This window comes from Zootoca vivipara, chromosome 9 (assembly GCF_965207765.1).
Source record: "Zootoca vivipara chromosome 9, rZooViv2.hap1.1, whole genome shotgun sequence".
Classification (NCBI taxonomy): domain Eukaryota; kingdom Metazoa; phylum Chordata; class Lepidosauria; order Squamata; family Lacertidae; genus Zootoca; species Zootoca vivipara.
The window spans coordinates 1,530,518-1,557,427 of NC_142592.1; the positions used below are offsets into that span (position 1 = coordinate 1,530,518).

Sequence of the window (26,910 nt, forward strand, 5' to 3'; positions counted from 1 at the left end):
GATCCCTCACTGATGGGCATGGAACGTTGTGGCCAAATTTGTTACATTACAGTTCAGCGGTTACGGAGAAAGGCCGTTACATCTGCGCGCGCAATGCCTACATTTTTATATATACAGTACAGTACTGTATAGATAAACTGATTTCTCTTATGTGTAAAGTATCTTAAATTAAGTTTCTTTGTTCTGCAACTGAGATGAAACATTGTAAAAGGAATTTTGAAGCAGTTTGTGAGGAAAGTAAAGCAATAGTCACTCCAAGTTATTGCTCAATAAATCCACAACTGAAAGGGGAAAAATCAGTCCTACTAGCAACAACATGGTAAGTAGCGTCCATACTTTGTGGGTCCTCATGCAAAATACATTTTACATGCACACAGCCCATTTAGTCTGATTATACATCAGCATCTAATCAATACCTTCTGAATGGAGATGAAACATTATTTCAATATCTTCTAGTAAGACAAAGAACATATCTTCAGAATGCATAAGAATTATACATGCATGTTTTTTAGACATTATAGTATATATTGTATATTATACACTTTGCCCATGTTCAGAGGCGATTTAAAAGCTTTGCCCAAGATTCTAAGACACACATAGTATGCAGTGCTACATTAAAAGAAAGAGAACAAATGGCATCCCTACCTCTCCAGATACACCTCACAGATGTACAAGCCCTTGCTCTCTCTCTGGGTGTCTTTGGAGAATATACAAGACTTTAATGTCTGCCCGTAAAGCGCCATTTTTTATATAAATATTTTTTATTAAAGGTTTCTTGAATTACAAAGGTGTGTGCAGTGTCTCTCATATTTTAACATGTATCATTTTTGCAAATCAGTTTCATTTGTTAAGACACTAAAGTGTCATTTTGTGCTTCCCACGAGACTGGAGGCAGGCATCCTTGGGAAAGGGGGGGGGAAGACGGGCAAATCTGCCTCAGGGGCAAATATTAAAATACACCCCCCCCCTACACACAAAGCCCCTCACCCTCTTCTCGCACCTTGGCACAAAAGGAGGCGCACCTTCCCTCCCTATCGCACTTTGGGGTTAACTCGGGGGGGGGAGGGATTCAGCTTCGCACTCGGTTTGGGCGCCACCTGCACACCTGGGGAGCAGCCCCTCGTTTCCCTCAGCCATGATGGGGAGGGGGGAGGGGGGTCCGAAGGCCCCTCTTGGGCCAAGACCGTGACCGGGCTGAGAGGGGGCGGGGTCTGTGTCCGGCTTCTCCCCCCCCCCACCCGAGCGCAGGCGGAGCGCGAGGCTCCCTCCCCTTAAAGGCAGGTAGCGGCCCTCGCTGCTCGCCCCTCCCCTCCCAGGTTCCCTGGCGGGCGGGGCCGAAGCGGCCGTTGAAGGAGGCAGAGAGGAAACGCGGGAAAAGGGGGGTGGCTTAACCCTCTCGCTGCCGCGGCGGAGCCTTCTGTGCTGAGAGAGCGAGCCGGGCCGGCCAGACGCCCGGTGCATTGTGGGACTGGCTGGCTGGGCTGGGGGGGCGAGGAGGTGGAGGGGAGTCCCGTTCGCGGGCGAGCGAGGAGCAGGCAGGGAGACGCGGTAAGAGGCCTGGGCGGGCGGACTTAAAGGGGAACGCGGCCCCCTTCCCGCAGCCGCCACCAAGCTGGAGGGGCTGGGCAGGAAGAAAAGGCCTCTCCGCGGGCTTGAGGGGCGCGGCGGCGGCCAAGGCAGAGAGGGCCGGGCGGGCAGGCGGCGGAGAAGGATGGCTTCGGGCCGCTGTGGCCCAGAGCGGAGTCTGCGGGGAAGGCGGAGGAGGGGATCTGCGGGCGCCAGGGCGGGGAAGGGGTTAACTTTACACCCGCCGACATTTTTCCTTGAGAGGAGAAAGAGGGAGCGCTCGCTGGCCCGCCGGCCGGCCGCGTGGAGCCCGAGTCCCCTCCCTTCCCTTCGGAGAAGCCGCCCCGAGGCCCCTCAGCCCGGCCGCCTTCGCTTCCCGCCCGCGTCGCGCTTCCCCGCCCCCCCAAATGCCTTTAAATTCACCCGGCGAAAGGGTTAAACCTTTTCCTGAAGCGCCTCGGCGCGCGCACACGATGCCTGCCTGCCCTCCCTCCCTCCCTCCCACCCACCGCGGCCCCTTCCCTTTTAACTTCTTTTAACTGCCCCATAGATGTGTAGGGCGCATGGCGGCGGTGGCCCTTCCCCGAGGATTCCCTGTTTCTGTTCGCCAAAGGGCAGCGAGGGAGGCGGGAACCCTGCCGCCGCCTCTGCACAACAGCCAGTCGCTAAGGGCCCGGCGGGCATTACGGGAGGGTGGGCGAGCGGGTGGGCGACGTGAAGGTATGCGGGAGCCGGGGCTTCCTGTGCTGCAGGGCAGAGTCGCCCTCTCCGCTCCCCGGGCCAGGCATGGTTGTGAGCCCTTTCTGCACGTGGCTAGGTTTCCTTCCTGATAGGCGTGTCGGCCTAAAATGTATGTCCCTGCGCAGAATCTCAGAAGGGGGGTAGAGTTGGAAGGGACCGCGGGGGTCACCTGGCCCAAGGCCTTGCAGTGCAGGAGTCTCTTGCTCGACGTGGGGCTTGAACCCACGACCCTCAGATTGAGTCTCGTGCTCTACCAACTGTGCTCGTTTGCCAGATCTACGGTGAAGCAAAGGTTAAATTCTCTGAGCAGTGTTGATTTTTGAACTAATGGAAACTGGGAGCTTCGTTTTTTCCGGACTGACTTAATGCAGAACTTTAACTCTGTGTTTTCAAAGTTACAAAACAAAATTGCAAGAAATTGTCCTAAAGTGGTGGATAAAGTATGGTATTGCAAACACTATAGTTGTTTGGAACACCTCTGCGCTCTTCTTTCCTCATTTCAGAAAACAGAAAAAAACATATGTTCAGTCGAGATTCAGAATTTTGCATCTTTCCATTATATAGGAAGCTGCATTAAGTACTCCCAACTATTTGCATGGCTTATAAGGCTTATAGTTTTCCATGGGGAAAATAGGTGTCTGTTTCTCATTCAAACTAGGATGGGTGGACTTGGTTTGCATTGTTGGACTCCCAACAACCCCAACTGGTTTGGCCAGGAAGGATGGAAGTTTGTTGCCCAACAACATCTGGAGGGCCAAAGGCTCCAGGAGATTTAGACGCCTGTTTGGGGGAACAGAATGAGGAGAAAGCTACTGTTTTGTTTGTGGGTTAAAGTTCAGTTCTTGACAGGAAACGTAGAGGAATCCATAACTTTTTACTGTCTATTAAATACAATGGGCACAATTCCATTGAAATTGATTTGTTGATGTTACTGTTTCATTTTCGTAGTGTCATAGGTGCTTAACTTTGCTTGGGACTGCTTCAGACATAATGAACTCAGCTACATTAGTAAGGAAAAAGTGCTTTATATGCATTATAACACTGTGACACCAGATTTTCACTAACAGAAATTCCCTTTATGAAGTTTACAGCGGGTTAAACGAATCACTTTTTTGATGTGTCTAGATCCAGCCAATGTTTATCTTCTCAACTGCATCCCACACAAATGTCCCATTTTTTCCTGGGTACCCAGAGAGCGCAAAATCAAAATACATGTGTCTTTTTGTTTTACGCTCTTGGTTCTGCACCTTTGCTGGCCACCACTTGCTACGCACATATGAGGAGGGCTACAGCTTCTGGAAGAACGGTGCCACTTCCGGAAGTATGTCACTGTGGCCCTTCTCTGTGTGGTAGCAGGCGGATGCTTAGGCAGCAATGGGGAGGGCGAGCAGGCAGCAGCAGCAGGATGGTGTGTGTGTGTGTGTGTGTGATGTCCCAATTTCTTCTTGGGAAATGTTGGAGCATATGCAACTAAGGGTGGAGCAAAGTGGGACATCTTGGGCTGAATACACAGGTCAATTTGCTATAAACATAGCTGACCTTTTAACGCCCTGGTTTTCTGTAAGCCTGTCGGAAGATCATGTACATGCTACTATTATGCACTGAATTCAGTCCAGTTGGCTCGGCACAGCACTTCTAAACTCATGTTTGGCATGTCATTAGAGACATAAATTGAATTCAACCATGGTAAACGTTCCCTTAAAGTCGTCCAGTTGTGGACAACTCTGGGGTTGCGGCACTGATCTCGCTTTATAGGCCGAGGGAGCCGGCGTTTGTCTTCAGACAGCTTCTGGGTCATGTGGCCAGCATGACTACGCCGCTTCTGGCGAACCAGAGCAGCATGCGGAAATGCCGTTTACCTTCCCGCCGGAGCGGTACCTATTTATCTACTTGCACTTGATGTGCTTTCGAACTGCTAGGTTGGCAGGAGCAGGGACCGAACAACGGGAGCTCACCCCGTTACAGGGATTCGAACCGCCAACCTTCTGATCGGCAAGTTGAGACCACAGCGCCACCCGCGTCCAAACGTTCCCTTGCCACTTGTCAAAGTGACCTAAGGAGGGTGGGTAGTTTTATATCCATCCCCTGCTACAAAACTTGCAAGAAAGTGATTATGCAGGGGCTTTATATGCAAAAATGAATGTTGCCTTTTTTAAAAAAAAAAAATGTCAAGAGCTGGTAGCCTTAGTGAAGGAGGCATCTGTTCTTGCAATGTATGGTTGCAGCTCAGATTTTTACATAGAAGGGAAAAGATATATATGAGAAACTATTCTGCATAACAAGCTGAGAAAGTCTATATTGTATTAATACTTCTTTCTTCAAACTAGGATAATTACCAGGAAAGCATACCAACAAATTTCCTGAAGAAGAGAAAAAGCTTCTGGTACTTATTGTGTGGGAATCATGTCTGTCCGGGAGTCCTTTAACCCAGAAAGTTATGAACTTGACAAGAGCTTTCGGCTAACAAGATTCACTGAACTTAAAGGCACTGGCTGTAAAGTGCCTCAGGACATTTTACAGAAATTGCTTGAATCTCTACAAGAAAATCACTTCCAGGAAGATGAACAGTTTTTGGGAGCTGTTATGCCTAGATTGGGTAAGCAGTAGTTCTTCAATGATATTTAATGGTTGTACCATGTGTTGGAGAATACAGAAAAATAATGTACTCTGTGTGTGTACAAGGTTGTTTATTTCACCAACAACAAGGTTAGTTATTTCACCAATCAAAAATGCGTGGTCAATGGTGTATTTACTGCATCTGTATAGTCGCCCCATAACAGTTGCTCCATAACAAATTTTCTGGGCTGCTCCCAATGCAAAACAACAGTAGCAACATTAAAATACAGTACAAAAGAATGAAAATCATAACAGATTAATTAAAAAACAGAAACACAAGTAAAACTTCAAACAGAGAGGCTCAAACTGTGAAATGCAAGTTGTTTAAAGGGTTTTTACATTTATTCTTATTCTTTAAGTTTTGTATATAACTTCCCTTAGAGCAGGCATGTCAAACCTGCGGCCCTCCAGATGTTTTGGCCTACAACTCCCATGATCCCTAGCTAGCAGGACCAGTGGTTGGGGAAGATGGGAATTGTAGTCCAAAACATCTGGAGGGCCGCAGGTTTGACATGCCTGCCTTAGAGGTATGTAAGTGAAGGCAGAGCATAATTTTAAAAATAAAAATAAAATCAAGACACAAACAAGAAAGAGAAACAACCCGTGTAGAAGGGCAAACAAAGGGGAGGGGGGAACCCAAAATTATATACAGTGGTACCTCGGTTTTCGAACGTCTCCATTGAACGTTTTGGGAACTCGGACGCCGTAAACCCGGAAGTAAATTCTTTGGTTTTTAAACTCGTCTCAGAAGTTGAACCGGAAATGCGGCTTCCGTATTAAGTTTTGAGTTCTCAGTTTTCAAATGTTTTGGAACTTAAATGGTCTTCTGAAATGGATTACAGTGGTACCTCGGTTTATGAACACAATTGGTTCCGGAAGTCTGTTCATAAACTGAAGCGTTCATAAACTGAAGCGAACTTTCCCATTGAAAGTAATGGAAAGTGAATTAATCTGTTCCAGACGGTCCACGAGTACTTAAACTAAAGCGTTCATAAACTGAAGCGAACTTTCCCATTGAAAGTAATGGAAAGTGGATTAATCCGTTCCAGTCGGGTCCGCGGAGTACTCAACCTGAAGCGTACTTAACCCGAAGCATGGGTGTAATTGGTTCCGGAAGTCTGTTCATAAACTGAAGCGTTCATAAACTGAAGCGAACTTTCCCATTGAAAGTAATGGAAAGTGAATTAATCCGTTCTAGATGGGTCCGCAGCATTCGCAAACCGAAAATTCGTAAACCGAGGTGTTCATAAACCGACGTTCCACTGTATGTTTGAAAACTGAGGTACCACTGTATTTTACAAGGTTGTTATTGTACTTCACCAGATCTTAACCTATTACAGTATTTGTAAGAATGGACTCCAAATATCATTGAATTTGTCCATTGTGAGTCTGCGTTTATATCCAAGTTGTTTATATGTTGTGAGTTTGTATATAAGGCTTCAATCCAATCATAGAAGGGAGCCACATTCCCCCCTCCCATCAGTCTTTTTGCTGTGCTAAGGGCATGGAGAGTCCACTCATATTGTCCTTTTGTAAGATTCCATGTGCTGGGTATATAACTCAAGAGGATATTTTGCTCTGTAAATGTAAGGTTGTTCTATACATTTCTGTTGGTGGTTTGTTACCTTCTGCCAAAAACCTTTCAATGTAGGACAATGAAAAAACATACAGTATGTTTTAGAAAAGCATTATCCCTATTTCATCTCCAACAGCCCCATTTTTAAAAAAACAAATGTAATGGGGTCCAGTATATTCTAAATATTATTTTTTGTTGTATGAACCTCAAATTAAGATCCAGAGACACCCTTGTTATATCAGTGAAAACCGTTTCCCACTGTGTGGTTGAAATGGAGACCTCTAATTCTTTATTCCAATCCTCCCTCAATACCTGTATATCAAAATGGTTTGCTAATAACAAATATTTATATATGTTGATGGCCGTTTTTTTGGTTCCGTAAGAATTAATCAGCTGTTTCAATATCTCTGGGGTCTCTGAGGCTGTAAAAGCTGCTGGTCCGTAGATGGTGGTTAGCAAGTGTTTTATCTGGAGATATTGCCATTGAGCATTTGTAGGTAATCTGTATTTGTCTCTAAAGATGGAATATGTATAAAATTCATCCTCTTCGTTTATCAACTGGTCTGACGTTAATGTATCCAAATTCATCCACCTCTTCCACACGACCCTTTCCCCATTTTTAAAGACTGGTTTCCCCACAAAGTGGACATATCTGTTGTGCCATAATTACAAGCCTCAGGACTACTACTACAGCTCCAGGATGAAAAGAGGTGGGGTTGGCAGCTTATCAGCTTGGCTCGGCATTTCTGAGGTGCTCAGAGTGCTTTGGAACTGCATGGCCAAAACAAGTCCTAGCCCCATTTTGCAGCTCAGAACATTTTGCAGCTCATGCTTCACTTCCATGTTGTATGATCCCCTTCTGCAGCTCCTCATAATGCTTCTAAGTTGGTGAAAAAAGGATGGTAGACCACAAAAACAAAAATGTATGCTTTTTCTGCCAAAGGGTACATTTGTATTCTTTTAATCTTTGGTTCCTGAGTATTTCACTTTTTAATTTTCAGAACTCTTGTCATGTTATGCGATCAATTTCAGAATGGGAGCACCAATATTTTCATTGACTGAGATTTAAGTATACATGCAAAAGCAAATTTAGAAAGCTAATGATTTGAATCAACAAATATCACCATTTTCCTTTGGGTTACAAGCCTGTACCATTCTTTCCTACTTTGCTGGTGCACTTACTACTGCTACCATCACACAGAATGCTCAGAGGCCATTTTTGTTATTTATTATTAAAAATTTTTATACCACCCTTCATCTGTAGATCTCAGGGCTGTTCACAGCATAAAATATAAGATTTTGTGTTTTTACACAAAATACATAATAAAAACAAAGCAAACCAATAACCCCACCCCCTCCCAAATAAGTTTTTGGGGCATTCAATACTTTACATGGCTGGATCACTCAGGCATTCCAAGCCCTGTTTAAAGTTCTTTGAGAGTATCAACAGGTATGTGGATAAGAGTGATCCAGTAAACTATGTACAGTATACTTGAATGTTCAAAAAGCTATTGATAAAAGCCTTTGTTGAGGAAATTTAAGTAAATTTGGCACAATGGGATTAGAGGGCTGGCATCTTGTGAATTTGTAACTGGCTAAAAAAGAGAAAGTAGACCACAGGAATGAATATAGTTTTCACAAGAGGGGCACAAGAGGATCTATATTGATCTATATTGAAACTAATTCTTTTTCACGTGTTTATAAATGATCTGGTGTTAGGCATGAGCAGTGAGGTGACCAAGGATGGACGAAATCAAAAGAGTGTCTCCAAATTGGGTGAAGGAGCAGCAAAATGGCAAATGCAGTTCAGTATAAATAACTGTAAAGTCTTGTACATTGGAACGAAAACTCCTAAATTTACATGCACACTGATGGGATGCGAACTAGTAGTAACCAATCAGCAAAGAGATATTTGTATTGAGGTGGACAGCTCACTGAAAAACCTGACATAATAATAGAATTTGAGGCCATTCAGTGAAACTGATCTTTAGGAGATTCAGGATAGAAGATACTTTACACAGTGCACAATTAATTTATGAAATTTGATGCTGCAAGATGTGATGATTACTGTACTAGAATAGTTAACTCTGAAAGGGGATAAGATTTTTACTCATGGGTTATATAGCAATATATTGATTGATTTTCCAAAATGCAAACATATATTGCCTACATTGGGTTCCAAAGTATTGTACTTGTACATTACATTTTTGACATGAAGAAGAGTAACAAGAACCTGTTAACCCTCCCTAAACAAGTGAGGTAATCAATGTAGACATGTTGTTGTTTGTTTTACTTTTTTGGTATTGTATAATATTTCTTTTTCCAGTTCATAGGTAATGTTATAAGGACAATCCATAGCCGTCCATGTGTGGCTGGTGGATTATTTGGATGGTCATGGTTTATGTGCTGAATAAAGGAATACCAAGTACAGTGGAACCTTGGGTTATGTACCGTCCTCCTTACGAATGCTTCGGGTAACGAGCTCCGCTAACCCGGAATTAGATTCTCCTGGTTGCAAATTTTGCAAGCGGATGTTGCGCAGCAGCAGCAGGAGGCCTCATTAGCGAAAGCGCACCTCATGTTAAGAACGATTTTGTTAAGAATGGACCTCCGGAACAAATTAAGTTCATAACCAGAGGTACCACTGTATTCCTAAGAATTACGTTCCTTAATCTCAGTCTCAACAGCAGGAGAGAGCTATTACCTTCACTTCTTGCTTGTGGGTTTTCTTCAAATGCCTGATTTCACTATTGCAGAAGCAGAATGCTTGGCTTGATGCACTTTGTTCTGTTACTCTGCTGCAAGCAGGGCATGATGAGGCAAGCCCAAGGGTGGTACTGGGCAGAAAAAAATGGCATAGTTGTTCACAGATTTCCCTCCTAGCTATGAACTGAAGTGGCCATCTGTCATGGATGCTTTAGTGGAGATTCTTGCATTGCAGGGAGTCCGCCTTGATTACCCTGGGGACCCTTCCAACTCCTACAGTTCTATGTTTCTATGACTTGGGTGAGGAGTAATGCATATCTTTGTGCCACTGCTCCTTTGGTCTACAAAGAGAGTTGAGCTGGGAGTGTGTGGCGCCACATTTAACTTTTTTCCAAGTACCTCATTGATGGTGTAGGTACAGCAGAACCGGATTCGTGTGTGGCATTGTGCATTTCTGTGAAATTTTATAGACATTTTGATTTTCAACAAATTATAAATATAACAAAAATTACCCTGTTTTCCTCCTTCCCAGAAGAGATGATCAGTCTATCAAATCTTGCCATAAACTTGTTTGTGAGCCCAGTGGATGGCAACCTGAAATTTTATTCAATAATTGCTTCACTGTTTCTTTTTGTTTTTTGTTTGGGGAGTTGTCAGCTGCTTTGGGGATTTTATGGTTGAAAAGTGGAATAAAATATAGATACAAAAGAAGTTTGTAAATTTGGGAGACTTACTGAGAAACTGGCACTGTGTGCTCTTCAAAGGTTCTTGGAGCCAGAGAGTAGTCTGATGGAACATATTTGCTAAAATTGTTGAAGCTATACTGGTCTTGTTGAAGACTCTTTTGGTCAGAACACTGCAAAAGTATCTCTAACTTTTAAGGAAGATCAAGGGGGAAATGGAAAATAGGGGTTAGAAAGAGGTCCCAAGTCCTGGTATCATTTGGTCTTTAAAGCTGAGAGAAATGTATGGAAAACCTTTCTGAACAGAGCAGGAGACTTGGTCTACTACCTCCCAGTGGCATCGCAATGGGGGAGCGGGGGGAGGCAGTGTGCTCCCGGTGCCACGTCTCTGGGGGTGACAAGGCGGCACCCCACCGCGGCAGTGCGAGCAGCCATCACACAGCTGCATGCGGAGGATCCTCCATTCGCGGCTGCAGCCACGAGCAGAGAATCCCAGCACCATCAGTACAGCGCTGGAGTGGCGCTGTGGTGCTATGTAGCGGTTTGCCGGAGGTGGCGCACCAGCGCCGTACGAATGGTGCCAGGATCCTCTGCTCACGGCTGCAGCTGCATGTAGAGGATCCTCCGCAGCTGCAACTGCGAGCAGAGGATCCCGGCACCATTCGTACGGCGCTGGTGCGCCACGTCCGGCAAACCACCACTGGAGCAGTGCCACCGGCAAACTGCTATGTAGCGCGCATGTGCGCCGTCGCTACGTACGGCACATGTGCAGCGTATGTAGCGATGCCACACATGTGCGTTACGTGGTGACGCCCCGTCCCCGGGTGCATGTCATGTTTGCTGCTCCGGGTGCCTGAGTGGCTTCCTCCGCTATTGCTACAAGTTTATATTGGAGGTCATGGGGGAATTTATAAATTCTGTGGGAGATTCACCCTAAATTATATGGTTGAAGCCAAGGAAGTATCAGAGCACCCATGTCATTTGTTCCTGACAGTTCAACTACAAGTTTCTATGGAAGCTCTGAATTCAAAGGACCAGTCTTGCACAGCGCACATTGCACGCACTCTCTCTCTCTCTTCCTCCCTCCCTCCCTTTGTTAAATCAAAAGTATGAATGGCAGCTTTTCATCTACCAGGTTCTTATCCACCAGAGAAGGCCACTGTATTTTTGCAAGAGAGATAGTAAAAAGCTCTTAGGTTCTGCAGCAATTGGATGGTCAGGCAGTCTTCATAAGGCTGCACAGCACAGGAGGAGACTGAACCTCATGAATGGCTGCTGGCTAATGTGCAGATCTGCTATCATTATTTTGTCCTAATCAGCTTGTGTGTCAGTCATTTTCTGTAGGCAGACATGCTTTAAAGACTAGGGTTCTGGGCTGATGTTTAATGAGGAGAAACAGACTGATGTACGTATCTGCCCAAACCTCACTAGCTGTTGCTTCCTTTTGAATTTCATTGGTGCGGAAGGAGTCTTTGGGTGAATGGGGTGGGCAAGGATAGAATATACTTTGAGAAATTCAAGGAAATGACTTTTATTAATTGGTAATTAACTGCCATTGTCTTTACAGGAATTGGAATGGACACTTGTGTTATTCCTTTAAGACATGGAGGCCTATCTCTGGTCCAGACAACAGATTACATTTATCCTATTGTGGATGATCCTTATATGATGGTGAGTTGCCTAAACATATGTATGGGGCGGGGAAAGGTGCCTATTGGCTACCTAAATTGTGATGGGCTAGCATTGTTTCAGGCTGTTCTAGACTTTCTCAGTTGTGATTGGACAGTTGACCTGCCGGTTTTGTGAAGTCTTTCTCCTGTTAGAGGCAGAGCTCTAGATCTGAGCTTTGTATTCCAGTTATCTTGGGTTACTTTGAATCAGAATTGTACAGTGGTGCCTCAGGTTAAGTACTTAATTGGCTCTGGAAGTCCGTACTTAACATGAAGCGTACTTAACCTGAAACGAACTTTCCCTTTGAAAGTAATGGAAAGTGGATTAATCCGTTTCAGATGGGTCTGCGGAGTACTTAAATTGAAAGTACTCAACCTGAAGCGTACTTAACCTGAGGTATGACTGTAATTGGTTCTGGAAGTCCGTACTTAACCTGAGGTATGACTGTACTGTATTAGGATCACTCTTGGACTCTTAACTAAATACCTGCTCTCCATGAAATTTATTGCCCAAGGTACTCCAACCTACTGTATTGATACAAACACATTCAGAATAGCAAGTATGAAGTCTGCAACTGGGTGCTGCAATCCAAAGAATCAGTATATACATATGGAATATATCTGCAGGTACAATCACAAGCGTGTATGGTGTTTGTGCTACAGCTGTTCCTATTACTGAAAAGATGAGTTGCTTTTTAAATGAATATCATTATACTGTATCTTGCTTATAATGGAAACTGCTGGATGCTGACATCAAATGAAACTCCAGCTGTATGTGCAGTTTTGTGTCACACATGCCTGTTGTTTCTTTATATTGCAGACAAGCTTTCTGGTGTTCTGTTATGCTTTGTGGGGCTAGGTTTTTTTTTTTTTTGCAGATGTGTGTAACTTGAAAATTACCAGTAACAAGCAATTTGTGTCCAGTTATGCCTGGGACAATTTAAAAGTCCTGGTTTGTGAGCAATGGCCACATTCTTTTTAAAGGGGGGGGTGGCACTGCCACTTTCACTTAACTCTGATACATTGACAATTTGACACTTCAGCCTAACTCTGAAATGTTGACACTGGTTAAATATCTTCCTGAGCTTGTCTGCTGCGTCTCTTAAAGGAAGAAATACATAATCATTCACCAATGCAATATTAAAATGTTTATTGAAACAAAAGAATTCTAATTGTAGTAGACCTGACTGCAAATGTATATTTTTGCCTGGAGGTGGTACCACATATATTACAGAATTCTGGACATTATTGGCAATACAGTACACTAGAAGCATGTTTTAATATAGTTGTATATTCAAAGGAAAAAAATGTTCCCTTTGAAACAGAGAATAAAAATCTTTAGTTCATTATCACTGCCTTCCTTTCCATTGTTGAAAAGTTTGGGAAAAGGATGTATCTTTTCCCCCTACCTTATTTTGTAAAGCAGCACATGAATTGATGATGCGTTGTAAATTCAATATTTTTTTTGTGTTTTTAGGGACGTATAGCCTGTGCCAATGTTCTTAGTGATCTTTATGCTATGGGAGTCACTGAGTGTGACAACATGTTGATGCTGCTTGGAATAAGTAATAAAATGACAGATAGGGTAAGTACTGTAAATACTGCTATAGGAATGCATCATGCTAACATATTGCCTTGTGTCCCTGAAAATGAACACCAGCTTTCATAGAGAACAATGCAACTTTTATTTCAAGCATCTACAAGAGAATCCCATGTTTGTTGTTGAACATCTATCAGTTATCCTAGGATAACAAAAACCATTTTTTTCAGCTTCCGTTGTTTCATGCTCAAAGAAAAAAAAAGAGGTCATTTAAAAAATAAATTTATATACCACCTTTTCCTCTGAGTTCAAGGCGGGACACACAGTTCTCCCCTTCCCATTTTAAAATAGTTGTAAAAAGAGTAAGCAAGCCTAGGGGAGATCAGAGGCTGGCTGAGTGTTGTGTGAACTGGGCCAGTCTGCAATTACCAGGGCCAGGTGAGACCAGACAATTTTTACAGTCAGACTAAAACATGCAAAAAGGCTTTTGCGGTTCATACCACAATTGAGGTACAGCAAGGTGCTTAAAGGTAGTTGGAATGCTTTTTCTCACACAACACTTTGGCGAGTGCATAATATCAAGCAATATATAATTTCTGTTTAATCTGGAACTCACAAATATGGGATATTTACTTGCCCAATCTTTGTTTTGCATTTTCATCTCATTATTGAATGGCACAATGTGTGGGAGGGGTGCTTTTTTGCTTGGCATGACTTGTACCATACAGAGAAGTGTTCTGCTTTTCACAATGTACATTTGTATTGTTTTGTGTTCTCCTGTACATACCTTTCTGTATGCTTTTTATTAAAAGTTTTTGATTCAGTGGTACATAGAGGAGGCAGAGCTTTTTTTGGTCATTTCCCCACATTCCCCTATACCACCTCCCAAGCTGCCCTGAAAGGTCAAGCAGCTCCCAAGTGCAAACATTTTAGGGGTGGGGTAGAATGAGGGGAAAGAGAAAAGTTACAGAAATCTCTTCCCCTCTCCATTGATGGCAGTTGAAAGCCTCCACTTTCACAAGTAGAGCACTCCAATCTCTACATCCAACCCGTTTAAGCATAGGTTTTGAATCCAAGAAATTGTTCTTAATTGTACTTGTACTTTTAAGTTTTTGGAAAATGTGTCTCAAAGACTTTAAAATAAACTGTGAAACATTCTGCTCTGGTTTTAATTTGACCAGTAGCTCCTATGGATGGTTTGTAAGCTAAAAATGGATTCAGCAGGTGCTGGTTTGCACGTCCAGACTGGAATTTTTAAAATTGATTATAGAGTTTTTCTGCTTGTGTTGTTTCTGATCTCTAGGAAAGGGACAAAGTAATGCCTCTAATTATCCAAGGTTTCAAAGATGCTGCAGAAGAGGCAGGAACATCAGTGACTGGTGGTCAGACAGTATTAAACCCTTGGATTGTTTTAGGAGGAGTGGCCACAACAGTCTGCCAGCCTAATGAGTTTATAATGTGAGTTGAAGTATTTAATCCTATGCGAAAGGGGTTGCAAAATGTTAAAAGGGGTAGCTACTGTTGAAATTCTGGCTATTTCCGTTCTGTAACGTTATCTGTAAGAAAATTTATATTATTTAGGCCTTTGGGTTCTTGGATATTAATCATACATGTCTAACTGTAGAATCCTATACATATTTTCTTGGACATAAGTCTTGCTGTGTTCAATGAGGCTTACTCTCTAGTAAGCGTGTTTAGAATGGCAGCCTCAGAAACCTTTAAAATGAGTTACCCTTTTCATTTGGAGAAGAATGAAAGGTAAGCTTCTGTTTTTCAAAACTAAGAACTCTGGTGTCACATTCTAGATTAGAATGTTAATTGAATGTGAACATTACTGATTTTTTTAAAAGGTCCTTGAATAACATGTATAAACACTGGCTACCTTGTTATATTGTACCCTACAATGTAGAATGAACATGCTTGGAGCACTATGTGGCTGTAAATCCTTCCATGATTGCAGTTGTTGGCTTTGAAGTCTGCTTACTATGTTTCTCCTTGATACAATAACTTATGCTGAAGTCCTAAACTCTTGAAGTAGGAGGAATGAGATTTCCTTCTACATACAGAACTGAGACCAGGATCCTGCTATGGAAGCTTGACATAAGATCTACAGTACTATTATAGGTAGCATGAGTGGCTATTTCTCATCATTCAGCACTTTAAAAACAATCCTCTGAAACATGAATCAGTGTCGCACAACTTATTTATGCCACCTAAACAAGCACATTTCATGGGGTTTCAAAAAGTATTTTTGTTATTTAAAAATATAATCTTTGACCTTTTCTTTTACTTTGTCTTTATGATTATATTCTTTTTTAAAACAAACACGCACCACAGGTCTAGTATTTGTGACTGATTCACAGTATAGTTCTGAAGATGTTTTTTCATTGGTTACTTATACAGTGAGGGAAAAGTATTTGATCCCCTGCTAAATTTGCCTGTTTGCCCTTCTCTGACGAAGAAATGACCAGGTCTTAATTTAAATGTTAGGTTTATTGTAGCTGTGAGAGACATAATAACAGGAAAACCCCCAGAAACCCAGAAGACAAAAGTCAGAAATTGATGTGCATTATAATGAGTGAAATAAGTATTTGATCCCTTTGCAAAAGATGACTTAGTACTTGGTGGCAAAACCCTTGTTGGCAATTACAGAGGTCAGACGTTTCTTGTAGGTGGCCACCAGGTTTGCACACATCTCAGGAGGTATTTTGTCCCTCTCCTCTTTTTAGATCCTCTCCAAGTCAGTAAGATTTTGAGGCTGATGTGTACCATAGCTACTTGAACCTTCAGCTCCCTCCACAGATTTTCAATTGGGATTAAGGTCTAGAGCGGGGTCCCCAAACTTACCTTGCCGAGGGCCGGTGCTGCCAGTGCCAGTCGCGCTGCGAGCCGGAGCACGCATCCATACGCGTGCGCACAAGCAATTTCCGGTGCACTTCCAGGTTGCTGGAACGCCGGAAATGTCTCATGCGCATGGGCCTCCTCCGGCCTGGAAGCGCACCGGAAATGACGCTTGCACATGCGCACAAGCTATTTCTGACGCTCCCGGCGACCTGGAAGTGGGCAGCCGCACCGGTAAGAGCAGGCGCCAGGGGTCGCATGAATGAGCATCGTGGGTTGCATCTGGCTCGTGGGCTTTAGTTTGGGGAACCCTGGTCTGGAGACTGTCTAGGCCACTTCAGGACCTTAATGTGCTTCTTCCTGAGCTACTCCTTTCTTGCCTTCGCCATGTGTTTTAGGTCATTGTCATGCTCGACCCATTTTCAATGCCCTGGCTGAGGGAAGGAGGTGCTCACCCAAGATTTGACGATGCATGGTCCCGTCCATTGTCCCTTCGATGCGGTGAAGGTGTCCTGTCCCCTTAGCAGAAAAACACCCCCAAAGCATAATATGTCCCCCTACATGTTTGACGTGGGGATGGTGTTCTTGGGGTCGTAGGCAGCATTCCTTCTCCAATCACGGCGAGTTGAGTTGATGCCAAAGAGCTCGATTTTGGTCTCATCTGACCACAACACTTTCACCCAGTTGTCCTCTGGGTCATTCAGATGTGCATTGGCAAACTGAAGATGGGTCTGTACATGTGTTGTCTTGAGCAAGGGGACCTTGCGGGCTCTGCAAGATCTCAGTCCCTCACGGCGTAGTGTGTTACCAACTGTTTTCATGGTGACTATGGTCCCAGCTGCCCTGAGATCATTGACAAGTTCCCCCCGTGTAGTTCTGGGCTGCTTCATCACCGTTCTCCTGATCATTGCAACTCCACGAGATGAGATCTTGCATGGAGCCCCAGACTGAGGGAGGCTGACAGTTATTTTGTGTTTCTTCCATTTGTGAATTATTGTACCAACTGTTGTCACCTTCTCACCAAGCTGCTTGGCAATAGTCTTGTAGCCCAGTCCAGCCTTGTGCAGGTCTACAATCTTGTCCCTGACATCCTTGGACAGCTCTTTGATCATGGTCATGGTGGCAACTTTGGAATCTGCTGGATTGATTGCTTCTGTCGACAGGTGTCTTTTGTACAGGTACCGTAATGAGCTGGGATTACAGGTAAAACATCTCCCTTACAGCAGGTGCTTCTAATCTCAGCTTGTTACATGTAGTGAAGATACCAGGTAGCCTGACATCTGGCTGGTTGATAGGGGATCAAATACTTATTTCACTCATTATAATGCACACCAATACAGTATCTGACTTTTGTCTTCTGGGTTTCTGGGGGTTTTCCTGTTATTCTGCTTTATCTTTCCATAGCCTGCTGTAGGTGGACAGAGGGCTACTGTTACTCAGTTTGAGATGCAAATTTCATAAAAATTGTGGTCTGGCATTTCACTTCTCATAGTCCTCAGTTTTAGAGTAAGCTTTTTTGGTGGTTGAGCATTGCTGTACCGGTATATATTCTGTGGAATTGTGATTGGGAAATAGTCACATCATAGGTATCTTTTTATATGGGTGTCTTGTTTGCAGGCCAGACAATGCAGTGCCAGGAGACGTGCTTGTGTTAACTAAACCCTTGGGAACGCAGGTTGCTGTAGCTGTCCACCAGTGGCTAGATATTGTAAGTAAATGCGTCTGAATGGGGTCGGAGTAAAGGATCAGATAAATAATATGTGTAGTTTTTTATCTGAGGCAGCTATCTTAACCTTGAAAATATATACCTGTTTAATCAGTATTTGAACCAGTGAATAGGCATAGGGTTAAACCTATTTACATAAACTGCTAGCAATTTGCTATTGAAATCTTTGAAACGGGGGTTTTGCTCTGCAAGTATAGATCAGTTAATTATCTAGAAATTTTAAAACATATCTCTGAAATGCAGTATTAGTGGTAGTATTGAAACTTTTCACTGTAAAAGCACATCTTTATGTATATTTAAATAGGGCATCTATTTTGATAATGTGCTTTGCATTGTGCTTGATGAATACTCAGTTTATTATTATTATTATTATTATTATTATTATTTAATTATTTAATTAATTAAAATTGGTATACTGCCCTTCATGCAACGATCGCAGGGCAGTTCACAACATAAAAACAAAATGAGAACACAGAATACATAACAAAACAAAAAGAAACCAATAACCTCCTCCCACAAACACATTTAAAAGGCCGTAGACTGTGTTCAATCAGTCAAAGGCTTAAATATATGTGATGATGGCACTAGGTGAGCTTTCCTGGGGAGACCATTCCACAGGGGGGAGCCACTGCAGAAAAGCCCCATTCTCATGTTGCTGCCTCTTGTGGAGGTGCCACATGAAGAAGGGCCTTAGATGGTAGTTGCAGGGTTGGTAAACCACTAGTAAACTATATATTGACTGTTTTTTTTAGGTGTGTCATCTTTTTAAAAAAGGTAACATATAAATAAAAGCAAGTTGGGCTATCATGTATGTTACATGCAAAGGCCAGGAGTTTTCTTGGCACATTTCCTACCGTCTTAGGATGAGGAGACATGAAAGAACAATTCGGGAGATTCCTTAGTTATTTGAATGTGGGATATTCCTTTTCAGATCTTACAATCCCATTTGAGTATTCAAGTACTCACAACCTAATTGAAAATGAATACAGATTGTTTAGAAACCCTTTGCTTTGAGGTGGATTAGGGCATTCATTAGACAGATTTACTGTCCTCTGCCCACACTGTTAGGCAGACTTGAAATGCTTCTTGATTAATTGTTGCACCTGGATTCCCAGGTTGCATCCGTAATTATGTGTGAATTATGTATTGCGGTTCATATTTGTTAACTCATTTTAAATATTTTTGACATTAAGGCTGCAACCCTACACACTTACCTGATAGTAAGCCCCATTGAATACAGCAGAACTTTCTTCTAAGTTAATATACACAATAAGCCATTATTAAGGATGGTAGAAAGCCAAGCAAACTGTAAAGAGCTCCAAAAGCAGTTCTTTAATGTGGGTGAATGGATAACATTATTGCAAATGCAGTTCAGAGAAAGTAAATGTGAAGTGATGCACATTGGGTGAAAAAAATCCCATCTTCATTTCCACTAGCTTAGACGACTTTAGAAAGGAATTTGCCTTGAGATATGTTTGGAAGGCAACAAATAAATGACACTTGACTCCTGTTGGAAGCAAGATGCTGGACTATATAGACCTTTCGTCTACTGCACTTTAAACAAACTACAGTGGTGCCTCGGTTTAAGTACACAATTGGTTCTGGAAGTCTGTACTTAACCTGAAGCGAACTTTCCCATTGAAATTAATGGAAAGTGGATTAATCCGTTCCAGACGGTTCCACGGAGTACTTAAACTGAAAGTACTCAAACCGAAGCGTACTTAAACCGAGGCATGACTGTAATTGCACCACATGCAGAATTCATGTAGTTAAAACATAGAGAGTTTGATCTTGTTTCTTCTTCAACATACTAGCCAGAAAAATGGAATAAAATCAAGCTGGTCGTTACACAAGAAGATGTGGAGCTAGCCTATCAAGAAGCAATGATGAATATGGCAAGACTCAACAGAACAGGTATGAGAATGGGGTATACATGCTTCACGATAAAACTTTTTGGAGTTAAACATGGCTAAATAAGTCACTAAGAGGCAAACAGTTTTTGAAAAGCATGGACACTGTATTAGAGCTAGAAAAATATTAGTGTTGCAGTAAATCAGATTTTCAAAGTCCTCCAAGGACAAGTTACAACAGTTTCAAATTCAATTTGGAAAATAATTCAGATAAATTACAGTCACAGGAATAGGGTGGGTCCTGAAACCACATATCTTGGGTCAAAGTTCAGAGTAAAGTGATGAGTCTTGAAACTTCACAGTACATAACTCTAAACTGGTTCACATAGTGGTGGAAAAGAAACTCCAGAATTCATCGTAACGTTTTCTCCTGTTTTCCATTTCCAGCTGCAGGACTGATGCACACATTCAATGCACATGCAGCCACAGACATCACAGGCTTTGGAATCCTGGGGCATGCACAAAATTTAGCCAAGCAGCAACGCAATGAGGTTTCTTTTGTTATACACAATCTTCCTGTTCTTGCCAAAATGGCTGCAGTCAGCAAGGCGTGTGGCAACATGTTTGGCCTTATGCATGGGACGTGTCCTGAGACTTCAGGTAAATCTCCCTTTTTAAAATCGGGTATTTTCTCCTAAGAATGTCATAACATACCATATCTATAGGAGGAAACTTAATATGAATTTGTGTCAGCAGTGTCTTGGCTAGGCAAATGCTTTCTTAATGTGACTGGGCAAATTTCCAAACTTTGTGCACTGCATTTTTAACAATATTTGAATCATTGCATGGAGAGCATAATACATATTGCTGAGATTTATCTTTATAGAATTAAATGGCATTTGTATATTTGTGTTAAGTGCAGCCTGCATTACAATTGATGGAGACTGCGAATCAATTCTAGGTAGGTTGCATTTCTGCAATTGCAAATATGCCTTCAGTGAGACAAATAGAAAGGAAGGTTTGCCAAATTGTAGGGGAAAAGACAGGATCCTGATTCCAAGTTTTTAGGGCTTTGTACACCAAGTCAAATCATTTTCTTATGATCAATGACCAGTATCAAGACAGACACCAATTATAAAATATCACCATCAGGGGCATACCCAGGATCAAAACTGGGGGGGGGGGAGCATAAGAGAAAGAAAGAGAGGCGAGTAGTTGTAATCGGTTTCCAGCTGCTGTTGGACTACAACTCCCATCATCCTTAGCTAACAGGACCAGTGGTCAGGGATGTTGGGAGATGTAGTCCCAAAACACCTGGTGGGCCGAGTTTGCCTATGCCTGCCCTAGAAGTTTGCTCCTATGTCCAGTTCCAGCAGAGGTGCGTTAGAATGCCTTCTCTGCCCCGCCCCTCCCAGTCCACCCGATGTCCACATCTCTCTCTCTCCAGCCAGAGTTGCCCGCTCGGTTCCGGGCCGTGCTTCGCTTATTGTTCATTAATCCGGTGGCATCCCTGCCTCCCTCCCCTGCGCCCGGTTTGCCTTGCGGCGGTGGCGTACCAGCCCTTTCCCCGCCGTCGCCTGGTTACCAGCACTGCAGCGCATGCGGGCACCGTCAAGTACCCTGCCGCGGGTGGCTCCTCCTCCCTGGAAAAGGGTCCATACCGCCTGCCTGCCTGCCTGCGGAAGACCCCTCCCCATCCTGCGGTTATTTATCTTGGCTGCCCCCCTGCCAAGGCGCATGCTCCCTGCCCGGGAGGAGGAGGCTTTCTGCTGCTCCTCCACAAAGATCAGTAGCAAAGCAGCAGCAAGTGCCATTCTTTCAGTGGCCTATTAGGATGGTAATATTCTGCCCCATGGAGCTGTCCAGCTGTTGCATTTTGCACCAGCTGCAGCTTCTGGGTCAGCCTTGAGCAGTCCTACACAATACATTGTAGTCATCCAATCTTGTCTCCTGTGCATCTTGCCACCTGCACGAAAATGCTGGGAGAAGTCACCTGGGAATTTAGAGTGGGTGCCATGAATACAGTGATTACGCTCAACACTCACTCAATCTCTCTCCCTCCCCCCCCCCAAGTGGGTTGAGGTAGTGGAAGAAGTGCAGAACCAGTTTTCAGAATTGGCACTGAGCCAGATGCAGACCAATAAACTGAATCAAACTCCTGACAAATGAGGTTCTATCAGTACTTTAGTTGCTCAAGGACATGATGTTCAGTCTGCTCTAGACTGAGTTACACCCTCCCAAAGGATCGTGTTTGCAGTTTGGCGATACTGTTGTGCCAGAGGTGGGTCAAACTTGGCCTGCGAGGCTCTTTTCTTCAAACGCTGCCCACCTGCCATCATATGTCACATCAGGTGGAGCCTTGGGCACAATGGGGCACTCCTGGTCATGCACTGGCAAGTGAAAGCAGCTTTGGCTCTATTGCCCCTAAGCTGATGGACAATTGAGCCAAGGCACGCTGGATCAGGTGTGGGAGCAACTTCCCTGTAGAGAGCACCCCTGCATGCCGCAAGGCTGGGCTATGCATGGTGTTTGGAAGTCCTGACTTCAGACCGCAAGATGCCCAGTCCCCCAAGGTTTAATTTTGCAGCAAAGAACTGTTGAGAAGAGCACGCCTGGCAGTACTGGGCAGCACAATATGGGGTTAGCCCATTGGCATACAAACACTGCATTTTGCACAAGAATTACTTAAAGAACTTCTTCCAGAGGTCAGTAGATGGTGCTCTTTTCCCAGAGAGCTCAATTAGCTACTGCTGCTGTGTGTTTCGTGCAAGTTCTAGTCTGGAATAGTCTCCCAATGTCCACAATGTCGTGGCTGTAGACCAGATGTGTGTTTTGCAAATTACACAGAAGGGTAAGAAAGCAGTATTATGTAGGGAGAAAAAATATTCATGGAGTAACATTTCTGAGTATGCACTCCTAAGAGTTGGTTTCTCATGTTGGCCTGCTTCACATGGTCACATTAAACACCCTTAAAGTAAGCACATATGAACGCTAATGTGAACAAGCAGTGTGCTGGTGCACACTGCCAAAATTGTGCTTCACTGTTCCCCTGATGCTGTTGTGCTTCCAGGAAAGAAGCCATACTCAGGCTTGTTGTGTGGGCTGAGCATGGGCTCCTGGTTTCTTTCCTCGTAAGGCTGGGCCGTTCAGACAACACAACAAGCCAGACTTGCCTTCTTGGCAGCCGGGGAGAACAAAGTGGGCATTCCCATTATGCCATAGTTTATTTTAAGTATGGTTTGATGTAACATAATTCACACATCAGGATAAGTTAATAAAGGGTAGCTTGCACAATTAGGTACTGTTTTTGTACATACTCATCAATATTAAACGTATCCGTTTACCTGGAGTTCTTTTAGGTCATGCTTTGTACATCTCTCTGTAATGTGTAAATAACCGCACAAATTAGCCTCCAATTTTCAAACACCTTCTGAAAGGAACTTTCTGAAGATCCTTTTGGAAATCGAATTTGAATCAAATCAGGAAGAATAAAAGGCTAGGACAATATTTTCCAGCACAAATTATTGAGACTGCTTTTACCATATGCATCAGGGATGGGGAACCTGTGACTCTCCAGGTGTTGGTGGACTCTAATTCCCATCAGTTCCAGCTAGTATGGCCAATGGAAAAGTATGATGGGATCTGCCATCATCCCTGGTACCCACTAACAGTATCCCTAATTAATGAACAACATTCATTGATATACGTCAAAATTGTATCTGGATTCTTAGTTTAAAAAATGGAGTAGAACTCCTTCATGGATCACTGCCTTGTCATGGCGAAGGGGCTTGAATGCAGCTATGAGCTATGCCGTGCAGGGCCACCCAAGATGGACAGGTCATAGTGGAGGAATGGTGGGGGCAGAAGGGCAGGGAGGTGACCAAATAAAATAGGATTAGATGCCTGCAGTATATGTAGGCAAGACAACCTGCATGTGGATGAATCCCCATGGAGAGCATTCTTGTAGAAATTTTATAGTGTGCTCTGTCTCCAAGCACCATATTTGTCATCTTTATTTTCTTCACCACAGAAGTTCTTGCTCACACTTGGTAGGAAGGATGCTGATAAATATAAATAAATTTTAGTTCAAAAGGTTTTGCTGACTGATAACCATGTATTGTATAGCAGTGTCTGTTGATTTGGCATGCTACTCACTCCAAAGAAGCTGTTTTTCGTTCTGGAGTTGATGATACAGTATAAGGACCAGCATCTTTGATGCCATTGGGTTTCCTTTATTCATTTATGTATTTTTTAAAAAATACATATAACTATGTCTGAAGAGAACTTGGTTGAAAAACTGTTATATCAGATTTGTTTAAGAGCAGGAGTTCTCAAATGGTTTTCATGGTGAGCCTCCCCAAATAAAATGCTGAGCTTTTCCTATCTTGACGCAGGGAAAATTGCTGGTGGCTTAGGTCTATTAGAAGGCATATGAAATAAAAGGAAAGAATCAGAATTACATGGAAGAGTGTTTGAAGAACCACAAGACATAGATGGGGAGGGAAGCAAAATCTCATGGAAAATACGAGCCTACCGGTATTCAATTGTACACAGGCATCATCAGTCAACAAGGATGCCCAGACTTGCATCCTTTGTAGCTGAAATAACTTTTACCAACTTCCATTTTAGGAATGATGGGATTTAGATTGGAGTAATTGAGAAGGTTTGTAGTGACTTCTGACCTGAACTGTCAACTCTTCTTCCTTTCAGGAGGACTCCTTATTTGTTTACCACGTGAACAGGCAGCACGTTTCTGCGCTGAAATCAAGTCTCCAAAATATGGTGAAGGTCACCAGGCATGGATTATTGGGATTGTAGAAAAGGGCAACCGCACTGCCAGGATTATAGACAAACCTCGAATCATTGAGGTAGCACCACAAGTGGCTACTCAGAACGTGAACCCAACGCCTGGAGCAACTTCTTAATCTAGATGAAATAGCTTTTTTTAAATAGATCTATTCCTTTACCATTTTACAGCCTAAAGAACTGTAAAAAAGAGAAAAAGAAACACATTGTGTCTGAAAATCTGGTGGCCTTAGGTCAGTTTGAGTGGATGTGTTTAATAAAATAAAACCCATTGCCTTTTTTCCTGTTACATTAACTGAAGATGCACCTAATCTTGAGGCAGCTTCTGAGTTGAGAATTATATTGTTATCCAATACTGTTGATTCATTTTGAATCTTTAGACACTTATCTCTCGCCGCATAGGCTCTTTTTAAAAAAGGTGCTTTCACGTAGCACAGACATTACCAATAGTGGTGTCAAATAGCAGTTTATGTCCTTTTTCACTATGTGTATATTTATCATTAGGTCTAATTTCAGATGCCTTGAATGAAATTCCAGGAAGGCAATAAATTTGATAAAGTGATGCACAGAGCTTTTATCCATTAGCCAAGAGGGTTGCATGTCTACAGTCAATCTTTGATTTGTAAAAGTCTTATCCGTGCGCATCTAAAACCCTGGACATTGCTTGGTTATACATTCTGCTAAAAACAAGCAAGTGCTGACTTTGCATGGAAGCACTTCAGAGTTGAAGGGAAAAAATAATTTTCTTCTTTGTAGATCAGACAATATTTACCTGTATTATCAATAATTGTTTCCTTTATTGATAGCATAAATGACAATTCTCAGTTTTGCAATGTGATTGGGTGTGCTATAGAGCAACAAGGTATCGCCAGCCAAACAGGTTATTGTATAATCATTTACAATTCACTATATGATTAACTACACAAATAATTTTTAAATATAACCAATTTAAAAAACTGTTTTGTGGATGGTAGTGTTTAATACATTTTATATTTTGTATAGTGATTATTATAAATCTTTTTGTTTTTTGTTTTCTTAAATCAGCTGTCTAGTATAATGCCTAGTATTTTTGTTCTCTGCTCAAAATTCATTTTTGTGCACGCTTTTGTGATGTGTTTAATATCTGCATTGCCAACATTTCAGCCTGAACTTAAGCTTATTATTTGAATAAATATTTAATTTTTTTACTGCTCTTGTACAAATCGATGACTTTTAACATTTTATGCCTAAGCTTACTGTGGGTGAAAGGTGGCGAGTAGGTTATTATGCCATTTAGAATTATGGTATTGACATTTAATAATCCGTGAGAAGTGAAAGCAGTTATATCCAATAGCTATTTTGGAGTTAAATTGCCTGTAAAAGTGCAATCCTATACTCGTTTACCTAGGAGCTCCAGTGAGCTCAGTGGGACTTGTATTCAGAAATAGACATGCATTGGATTATAAATTCTAGAATGCGGCATCTAAAGGGGGTTCATTTCTTTTCAAGAGAATGAATGTGGAAGCCATAGGGCTGCATACAGTTATGGGTGAGTTGGCTAAATTACATCCTGCCATTATAAAGAGGGAGGATGGAGAGCAAGTTCTATAGCTTATGGTTGGAAAAATAAATGATTTCAAAGGAGAGGTAAGACTGAGGGTGATTGGTGCATGTGAGTGTGGTTTATCTCACTCACTACTGGCATGCAGCTCTTTTGCAAAGGCGGGTAAGTAACCAAGGTTTTAAAAATATTCTATATTGAATACCATATACAGTGGTCCCTTGACTTACGAATGACTCGACATCCGTAGGTTTCGACTTACGAACGGGACAAATGGCCGCACGCTTACGAATTTTTCTACATCCGAACGGAAACTGTTGGCGGTTTTTTATGCGGTTTCCTCGACTTACAAATTTTTTCGAATTTTTTTTTCCTATGGGAAGCCGCGCTTTGACTTACGAACTTTTCAACCTATGAATGTGCATTCGGAACGGATTAAGTTTGTAAGTTGAGGGACCACTGTACAGGACAGTTAAAAGAAAACTACAAAATGGTGTTGGAAAGTATTTCCTAAGACCCAAGCCCCAGAGGAGGCTTTAATTTTATTCTGTTTTTCCCTGTACTCTAGCACCCTCCCCCCCCCCCATCATACAGTTGCGTGATTTTTATTTCCAAGATAGCCTATCCAAAGGTCACTCATGTATTGCGGCTGGCTTTAGTGAATTAGGTTGCAAAGGTCCTACCATAGTTTGTTAGCCACATCAGCTTTTCATAAAAACATATGCAAAATGCGAAACTTAATTCTGCTCCCCTTTCCTAACCACAGCCACCAAAGTGTTACAGTACTTACCTCATTGGGGAAAACTAAACATAAATTCATATACCATAACTGCAGCATGTTGGGCAACTGTTCATTGAGATGGAGAAGCCCTGTACAGTGGTACCTCAGGTTACAAACGCTTCATGTTACAAATTCCGCTAACCCAGAAATAGTACCTCGGGTTAAGAACTTTGCTTCAGGATGAGAACAGAAATTGTGCGGCGGCAGCGGGAGGCCCCATTAGCTAAAGTGGTGCTTCAGGTTAAGAACAGTTTCAGGTTAAGAACAG

The 26,910-nt window shown here is 42.7% G+C and overlaps 1 protein-coding gene across 5 annotated transcripts; it reads left to right on the forward strand.

Annotated features, from left to right (window-relative positions):
* The first annotated feature begins 1,302 nt into the window (after nucleotides 1–1,302).
* SEPHS1 (selenophosphate synthetase 1) lies at nucleotides 1,303–25,508 on the forward strand. 5 transcript variants are annotated; one of them, XM_035127998.3, is made up of 9 exons: nucleotides 1,303–1,548; nucleotides 4,635–4,903; nucleotides 11,456–11,559; nucleotides 13,036–13,143; nucleotides 14,402–14,556; nucleotides 17,557–17,647; nucleotides 19,480–19,579; nucleotides 19,963–20,175; nucleotides 24,226–25,508. In XM_035127998.3, the coding sequence occupies exons 2-9, from the start codon at nucleotides 4,711–4,713 to the stop codon at nucleotides 24,438–24,440; spliced, it is 1,179 nt and encodes a 392-aa protein (XP_034983889.1). In that variant the 5' UTR covers nucleotides 1,303–1,548; nucleotides 4,635–4,710; the 3' UTR covers nucleotides 24,441–25,508. The 5 variants fall into 5 exon arrangements, with proteins under 5 accessions (XP_034983889.1, XP_034983891.1, XP_034983888.1 ...); XM_035128000.3 differs by lacking the exon at nucleotides 1,303–1,548 and adding an exon at nucleotides 2,277–2,416; XM_035127997.3 differs by lacking the exon at nucleotides 1,303–1,548 and adding an exon at nucleotides 2,467–2,599.
* Nucleotides 25,509–26,910: the final 1,402 nt, after the last annotated feature.